Source organism: Cynoglossus semilaevis, chromosome 5, assembly GCF_000523025.1.
Source record: "Cynoglossus semilaevis isolate Cse_v1.0 chromosome 5, Cse_v1.0, whole genome shotgun sequence".
In the NCBI taxonomy this organism is placed as follows: domain Eukaryota; kingdom Metazoa; phylum Chordata; class Actinopteri; order Pleuronectiformes; family Cynoglossidae; genus Cynoglossus; species Cynoglossus semilaevis.
In genome coordinates this window covers 7,753,968-7,762,763 of record NC_024311.1, presented here as the reverse complement: position 1 = coordinate 7,762,763, position 8,796 = coordinate 7,753,968, and the positions used below count along the sequence as shown (strand labels likewise).

At 38.5% G+C, this 8,796-nt stretch overlaps 1 protein-coding gene and 1 long non-coding RNA gene across 3 annotated transcripts in view; one reads left to right on the top strand and one right to left on the bottom strand.

The window, feature by feature from the left end:
* The window catches only part of LOC103378896 (uncharacterized), a 110,477-nt gene that overhangs the window by 67,822 nt on the left and 33,859 nt on the right, over positions 1-8,796 (bottom strand). The gene's annotated exons all lie outside the window — the stretch shown is intronic.
* The window catches only part of gpc6a (glypican 6a), an 80,853-nt gene that overhangs the window by 43,737 nt on the left and 28,320 nt on the right, over positions 1-8,796 (top strand). For both annotated transcript variants that reach the window (XM_008310258.3, XM_017032715.2), the window contains exon 3: positions 3,878-4,269. In XM_008310258.3, coding sequence (XP_008308480.1) covers positions 3,878-4,269 — 392 coding nt within the window. The remainder of the gene's footprint in view (positions 1-3,877; positions 4,270-8,796) is intronic.

Sequence of the window (8,796 nt, the reverse complement as noted above, 5' to 3'; positions counted from 1 at the left end):
TGTCCCCCAAAAGCACATGTCACTCAACATCCCCCCCGCCCCCCACGTCCCCTGCCCGCCCGCCCGCCCCCTGTTCTACATCCATGCACTATTTCCAGGAAAGTTAATACTTGTACAACCCTAGAGACTTGAATGTGGGATGAGTACTAATGTACTGTGTCAGTATGTGTGCACACATGTATTGACACATTTCTAAGTTTTAGCAGCCCAACAGGCTACATAGTTGAATGTTATCCAAGGTCAATAACTCTCAGGGATAACTCTTGGTCCAAATGTGTGTTTTGGCCTGCAGAGAGTAATTCACTCCTCGTGAGTTGGCAGGCAGCGGCTGATAACTGAAACCCTCAGTGCACTCTTTACCCAAGTCCAAGTTCACATAAAATCACAACAGCTGAGTGAAGAAGAACAGGGACGGCTACGGAGTACTGATCCGTTACTGTGAGAAAAACATGAACAACCGAGAACCAATTCTACACAGACGCAACATCCAGCGAGTTCAGACGCCGAGATTCGTGCCATTGGGTGTGAGACAGATGGTGTGAGGAAGCATGTTAAAATATTCTTCGATAGATTCAAATCCTGCAGCACAAAACATATAAAATATTAGAACGTGTTTTGGGAAGCTGAGTGTCTGCGTTGATAAAATCAGCATTTATACAGGATTTTTTTTTTTTTTGGGCAATGTGTGGACTTTTAGTGTTAACCACTTGCGCCACCATGTTGGCCATTCAGTGTAATTGCAACGTCCTTCTCCATAGACTAGTTCCCGCCCATTGTCAAAAAAAATATTATGTCAACTGTGAATAGATGTGATTTTTTTTATTTAATTTTAGATTTTTAAATATTTTATGAAGTGAACCAACTTTTCTGGACGTGGGGCTAAAACAAAACACAAAACACTAATTGACCGTTTTTGTACAACAGTGTAAACTTTTTCCAAAGCACTGGATATAATATCACTACTGTATATTGTTTGTAAAATACATCAGGGCTTTAGCGTCCATATTTGGGACTCATTAAAGAAAACAACAGGTCGGGGAGACTTTCCTTTTTAAACAACTTGCAGAATAATATCAGGTTATTCTGCTGAAAAGGAAGTGGAAGATACAACTGGGATTAATCTCCGACACGTCTGGGGGGAACAAGGCGGAATTTCTTAATAAAAAAAAAAAAAACGGAGAAAAGCAGGGAGAAAAATAAAGCAGCAGGATGGAGGGTGAATACGGGGACGGTCCAAAAAACTGTTTGTCCTTGATTTTTTTTTATTTAATAGGGTTTTTTTTTTTAAAGTTTGAAAATATTTTTTTTAGAAAGAGCTGAAAACAAAGGTGAAGTCTTTCACTTAAATTTTACTGAATTTACTTGCCTTCAGTAAGAAGTTCAGTGGAACTAAGACAGCGCCCTGTGTCACACCACAGAATTTGAAGAAGCAGCACTACGTAAGCGGAAAAACGAGGGAAAGTCAGTGAAAAAAGGTTGTTTTTTTTTTCTTCGTCAGAGAATTCCTTCTTTGTAAAAATGTCTTTGACACCAGGTCATAACCTGGTCACAGGACGGAAAATCACTTCCTTTACATATTCCTTCAGTCTTGGAATACAGACGGCGCTAGATCAAATCTTGTTGATGAGCATCAATTATTTGAAAATTTTCAAGAATCGATGTTTGTTCTGATTTTGTTCTTTCACTTTTAACAAATCTGAAAATGGCATTAAACAACTCAGCCTCGGCCAGGATTTGAACCAACAACCCTATAATCACAAGCCGTTTTTTTTAACTCTGTCAAAGCTGTTTGACACCTGATGATGTCCTAACATGTTTTAGTGAATTAAGTCTGGCAAATTTGAAAATGATTAACAGCCTTAGAATTTATGTTTTACTTTTGAACAAAAATATAATGTTTTCTGGGTTTCAATGGTTTATGCATATTAATACGTTTTGATAAATAATGTTTTTAAAAATGTATATTCATTCCATTTTTAAATAACATCGATGTCTTAACGTGTGAATTCAGTGAATGCTGACACTGAAGTGTCCCTTCATGGTGCAGGTATCAGGTATCAGTCAGAGAGAACTACTTCTCTGAACATCACACTGTACAGCTAACGCGTAGGAAGTGGACTCGACAGCACAGCTGTGGAAAATATGAGCAGAAAGCTCAGGCGGCAGAATGGTTTCATCAAAAACCGGTAACTGGTGAAACGCCGGCGTGGTGTTTGTGTGGAGAAGGTGGAGGAATGTTTGACATCTGTGCGTGGAGGCGTGCTCCTCCTTGCATTTGTGCGCTCTTGTGAACATGGGATCTTATTAGCGAGGTTTCGTTGAGACGCTGCTGGTTTTGTCTCTTATGTGTCTCTCTTTCTTCTCGCTTTGATATTTTTTCATTTTTTATTTTTTTCTGTTGGCTGAGAGAAAAGAGAAAAGATCACAGGCTCAGATCGAGGAGAGCCGAGGAGGCAGAAGAAAAGCTTCTATTGGTTACATTTCAAATCGATGTATTTATCTGTCATTTTGTCACTGCCACCGCCGTCTACATGAAACTCTTTAGTGCTTTTATATAATTTACTCTAATATGGGTTGAGTCTTCACAGAAGAATAGGATTCCTAAATATTCAAAGTGCAGTTTTCTACCTTCTGCTCTTACTTTTGTTTTGGCTAAATATTTAGCTTTTGAGTTTTTTTGTTTATTTGTCCCAATGTTTTATTTAACAAATAAATAAAATAATAGCAGATATTGGGTGCAAATACCAAAAACATTTTTTATCATCTGAAAACAATATTCTCAGCCAAAGGATTTTCAGAATTTAAAGCTAACATCAAGTCATGTTTGTACAGGTATCTAGGTTCAGTTTAATTTTTTTTTTTTAAATCTACAGTATGAGACTAATTGTTACTGTAGATGTTATTTAGGCCGAAGTTATATGAAGCTGCCAATGCTAAATGCTAACGTTATGTAAAGATCAAAGTAATTTATCTGATATGATTAGTTCAAATGGAGAACATTCACAGACAGTAAAAGTTGGTGTTAATCATGAAAACCTAATGTAATTCTAAATTTAAAATGAAAAATTCACAGAACATTCTACCTGTCATTTTTTTCCCAAAGTTATTATCACAATGTTTAATTTGAGGTTGTTATCACCAAGTGTTTATTTCTTCACAATCTGTCAAGTAACATATTTGCGACACTGAAATAAGTACTACAGTATTACCATATAAGTTTAGTATAAAGCTTTAAGATTTAATTATTCATAAATGTTTTCTGTTTTTATTTCAAAATATTTGAAATTGGGTACTCACTTATACAGTATAATTTCCAAACAGCCCAAAAACTAAATTGGATGTACATTTACTTTTATGAATATTACACTAATAATATATATGCTTGTTCATAATAACTGTTATTTCCACAGCTCAGAGCAATAAAACGACAGAAGTTCACACTAACTGGAAGAAACATAAAAAAAATGTTTCTAATAAAACACTAACGGTATGAAAATGACTACAAACATACAGACCAAATGTCTGTGTACGGATTTAGATGCTATATCCCGGACTAGGTAGGAATATTGCATTAATACTGCATAGGTGAATGTGAAATACTGCCCAATGAATCACAGTATCGACCCATGCTTTTAGAGTAACCTATTGAAGTAACCAAACACCCACTTGCTTTGTACATTAATAGGTAATAAAAAGCAATAAGATGCGAACCTAAATGCAATACAAATACTCAAGGCTGCGCCACAGTTCATGCTTGTGTGTTCTGTTTAGCTGAAGACAACAGATACTACAGTACTAACGTCTGTGTACTGACCCTGGCTTTGTGTATTTTCTACCACTTCTCCCCTCCCCCGTCTCCCTCTCACCATCCATCTAGAGTTTTTCCTGGAGCTGCTGGACAACTCGGAAAAGTCTCTCAACAGGATGTTCACGCAGACGTACGGGAAGCTGTACATGCAGAACTCGGAGGTGTTCCAGGACCTGTTCACGGAGCTCAAACGCTACTACACAGGAGGCAACGTCAACCTAGAGGAGATGCTGAATGACTTCTGGTCTCGGCTGCTGGAGAGAATGTTCCAGTTACTCAACTCCCAGTACCACTTTACGGACGAGTACCTGGAGTGTGTCAGTAAATACGCAGATCAGCTCAAGCCATTTGGAGATGTGCCCAGAAAACTGAAGGCCCAGGTCACCAGGGCCTTCATCGCTGCACGGACATTTGTCCAGGGCCTCATGGTGGGTCGGGAAGTGGCCAGCAGAGTTGCCAAGGTGAGTTTGCTCTGGTTTTCTGTCTCTATGTTCATTCATTGAAAAAAACAAAAACAAACAGCCTTGTTGGTGGACCAGGTGTCCCACTCTGAGTGGCTCTGCACGGGATGCAGAAGTTCTTTTGGTTGCATCGCAAATTTAAATATAAATATTTTGACAGTTGGAATTTGTACACCTGTACAGACACTTTGTGTGATTGTTGCTAATATCAAGCGGCCGTGAGGAAACTAGCGCCACCTCTCATCTCTGAATATTTGACAAACTATTTCCGTCAAATGCGGAAAGAGTTGTTTTGGGTTTTGCACCAGAATAATCCTGATCTACTCTGAACATGACAAAAAGAAGATACCAACGATGCTATTCCTCGTGCACAGTCTCCAAACATGGATAATATGATCAAAGTCAAATTGGATATAAACAAATATGCAAATATAAACAGACTAAACTAGTTTTGTCTAAAGTGACTAAAACGTTAATCAGATGACTGTCAAAAATAAAATTATAGCAGTAAAAGAATTTGCAGAAATATAGCAGCGGGCTTTGTGCAATTATGCAAATGAAATGCAGCATATTTTTTCACTCTTTATTATATTTTAATAAATTATCAGCAGAGAGTAGTTGGGTGGCGTCGACAGTTAAGACGCTCGATGGCTTCTGGATAAACCTGTCTGTACATCTGCAGAAGAATGAAGAGGCAGTGTCCAGGGTGGCTGAGGTCAGAGGTCAGAGGTAATCCTCTCAGTATTTCTCCTGCAGCCCTGGGTGTAAATGTCCAGAGTGATGGGGAGCAGTGACCCGCTGATTCACTGGCTGCAGTGATTTGTCATCAATGTCATGCTCATGTCATTAAAATGAGCTGCTGCCGTAATAAAAATATTAAAAAGAAATAAAGACACAACAAAAAATCAGCCACGGCCCCTGCACTGCCTGGGGGGGTTTCAAACTTCACAGAATGAATGTGGATTTATCACAATTACTCATGATTAATCATGATGAGACAAATCTGAGGTTCAGGGGGGCTGGTACGGTGCAGTGTGATTTGGGTGGTGGTCATGGAGACTGCTGCCCCCGCGACCCAGTAACGGATAAGCGAATAAAATGGATGGATGGATGTTGATCAGTGCGACGGTACTGATGGCATTTTAAGCCCTCGAGGCTTCACTGAAACAAAAACTCTGGGTGGAATTATTGGATGTACAGTGCAAACGTATTTGCATTTTAATCCAAACAAGTTAATTTTGCCAGTCATAATATATTTTATCCATAATGTTGCAAGTGGTAAAATAATAGGCCGTTAGGAAATATATATATATATATATAAAGTATATATATATATATATATATTCAGTACATGAGGTGTGGCTTTGTATCTGTGAAACACTAAAGATAGCGCTATGACTTGAACATTCTATGGATGTTTCATCTTTTTTTAATCTGTCTAATCAAACGTGGTCTTAGAAACGTGTCCAACATCTTCCTGCTAAAATATAACCTTTGTGCCATGTTTCACTGAGCTGGTCAAACTGTCTGAAATTAATGTACTTCAGTAGTATCAGTACTGAATACTGATCTGTAACATTTTTACTTAATTTACATTGCATCCTTACTTATATGGTCGACCGATGAAATAAAGTGTTTATACCTTTAATTTCATTGGTCTGAAAACTGCTGTAAAACTTCTTTTTTAATACAACTAGTGCCCCCTCCCCCACAGTGTGGACCCCATTATATAATCATAACGAGAGTGAGGGAAAATAACAGCATGTTCCCCCAGAGAATGCTAATGCAGTTTTGTTTGTTTGTCACTATTTTAGGAGTATTTCAATAATGACATTTAATTGGATGTTTTTTGCTTTGATTCTTTTTTTTGTTCCCTTTGTGGAAGCTTAGATTCAAGAACAAGTTTAATCATTTAAAAAACACTCTAAAGGATTATTTTTCTTTCTTTCCCTCACTGAATTAGTCGACACAATGAAGATCAGACTGACAAAGAACTGTAGAAGAAGAACTGTCACTAATTATATCTTTAGGGAAGAAGTTGAACATTTACAGCTGCTCTCCTCACGTCCTCTCTGTCTTCTTATCTCTGCCTTCACCTCTACATCAACCATCTCCAGCTCCTCCTCAAACATCTATTACTCTTCTCTGAACTCTTTGTCCTTCCTGGCAGCTCCCTGTCCAACGTTCTTTGTCCAATGTGTCCACTACTTCTTGTCCAAACACTTTGAACCAAACTGGAAATGTCATCAGGCAAATGTGTCTGGAAGTAGAATCAGACCACTGGGAAAAAAGAAACCGATTCATTAGCCCTAACCTCAATCCTTCCGACTGTGTTCCACTACATCTGCAAAACATCCACCATCCTCTCCCCAAGACATTTTCGTACCTCCACAGATATGTAATCTGAACCACCTACCCTTCCACTCTTCATCCCCTTCAAAAACACCCTCATTCCTCCCTTCCTTCCTACTTATGAATTCCTTGCACTTCTTGATTCACTATGTATCCTTCATCTGTCCTCCTCTATTGTCTTCCTTCTAAAAATCCTCCTTCCAGCCTCAGACACTCTGTTCCACCCCCCCACCACCCCCACCCCCCGTTCTCCACCTCTGTCTCTCTCAATAGCCAAACGACACAAATCCTTTTCTCCTCCCGTACAGTCCAACCCTTGGTACCGTTTATCACACACTTTCTTCTTTGCCTTTGCCACCCATCTCTTTACTATGCAAGTCTCTTCTCAGCTCCACCTTCGAATGCTTAGTTTTAGCATTCATTCCTTGACTCTTCGTCGATTCACTTCTCGTCAAAGTCATTTTTAGAAAACCACCATCGTACTGTATGCTACATTGCTACACTACCTTAAAACTTCCATCTTTGAACCGTGGCTTTTTGACGTGACAAATCCTATTTCTATCCTAGTATTGGACAGATATTCAAATAAAAGGAAATTAAAATGTACATTTTTGTCTAACTATTAGTGATGTTTAATTTGGGATCTGGTCATGGGCCAGATTTGTTTCGCAGATTTGAGCGCATGTTTAGCTCGTTTTTTCTAGATTATTGAATCATTATGCTGCCAATAATTTTGCTTGTTTTTTGTCTGTTCCTCGTATCACATTCTTGGTCAACTTTTCATTGTGTACTGTGCAGTTATCTGAGGGTATTTAGGACAATATAAAACAATGGGTCCATTTATTTATTTTTTACTGGTTTTCACTGGTTATGGCCATTTATCTGGGCTGTTGTTTAAGGTTATTTTTTTCTTCACTTATTTAGATGTAAATTATACAACAAAGCCATTCAGTATGGTGTTCCATCAAATTCTAGTCATACTCTGCCAGGAACGATCCCAGGTTAAATGTTTAGCCCAGAGACGTCACTCAAACATCTGACTCCCTTTGTAGAAGTCAGGGTAGTGCAGCTCCTGGACCACAGGGGGGGCATTATTTTTTTTAACAATTTAAAATCCTGACATTGTATGAATTCTGCTTGAAACTGACAGAATATGAATAAAACATGTTAATGTTTAAAAAAGGAAAAGAAAATTCAGAATATTTTTTTAAAAAATCTTCCATAAAGTTAACACATTAGTTTAAAAATGACTGCAGACTTTGAAGGTGGTTTGATTTCTTTTCATCTGCTTTTTAAGAAGAAAAAAAAAAACCAACTCACTGTCCTCCAATAGTTCCGCAGACAATTTGTCAAAAGATAAAAGAAGAAAATAAGAGAAGGGGAAGAAGAGATTGGTACGAGGAGTGATCTCAGCTGAAGAAAGAACTTTAATCATTCTGCTGTTCGAGGCTTTACCGACATCCTCTGATAAGCAGCGGCTTTACCGACACTAATCACTGACCTGGGTGAATGGTGAACCTCCAGTTGATGTGTGAAATTTAATTAGTGGTTTGGTTTATTTATATCCTCCTCCTGTACACACTGTACACAGATAATTAAGAAGGATGACGAGTATTAGCATCATAACAGTATTTACAGCGACGGTCATAAATTCCTTTTTTTATTTAACATGCCAGTGAGCTCTCTGTGGCATTTCAGGCAGAGAATTTAAATCAGTGCCTCTTTGCATTTTTCCTGAGTTTGCGATGGAGTGTCACTCTGGATCAAATCCCATATTTCCCAGTTTCCTCATCAATTATGAAGTGGAGCCAGGAAGCATCAAGGCCTACCGGAGGCTGTGGACGAGGTGAAGTTCTGCAGCGAGACAAATCTCCTTGACCGCAGGATCACCCTATGGTATTTGCTGCTGTCGGCGACAAAGGGCCACATTCTTTTCATTCAAGTGCAGCGTGTTCAAATCTAAACTCCAAAGCTTCAAGTACTTTGTAGCTTCTATTCAATTTTATATCTTTAGAAAATTAAACAAAGAACTCGTGCCTTTGGTGTTTAAATACCACTCATTTCATTCAATGCCAACGCAGCACAGCAACTCTCTCTGGGTGTTGGAAGACAAATACTATTGTGACACTTCTACATGTTGTGTTTCTGAAGAACATCAACACAAATAACTCACAA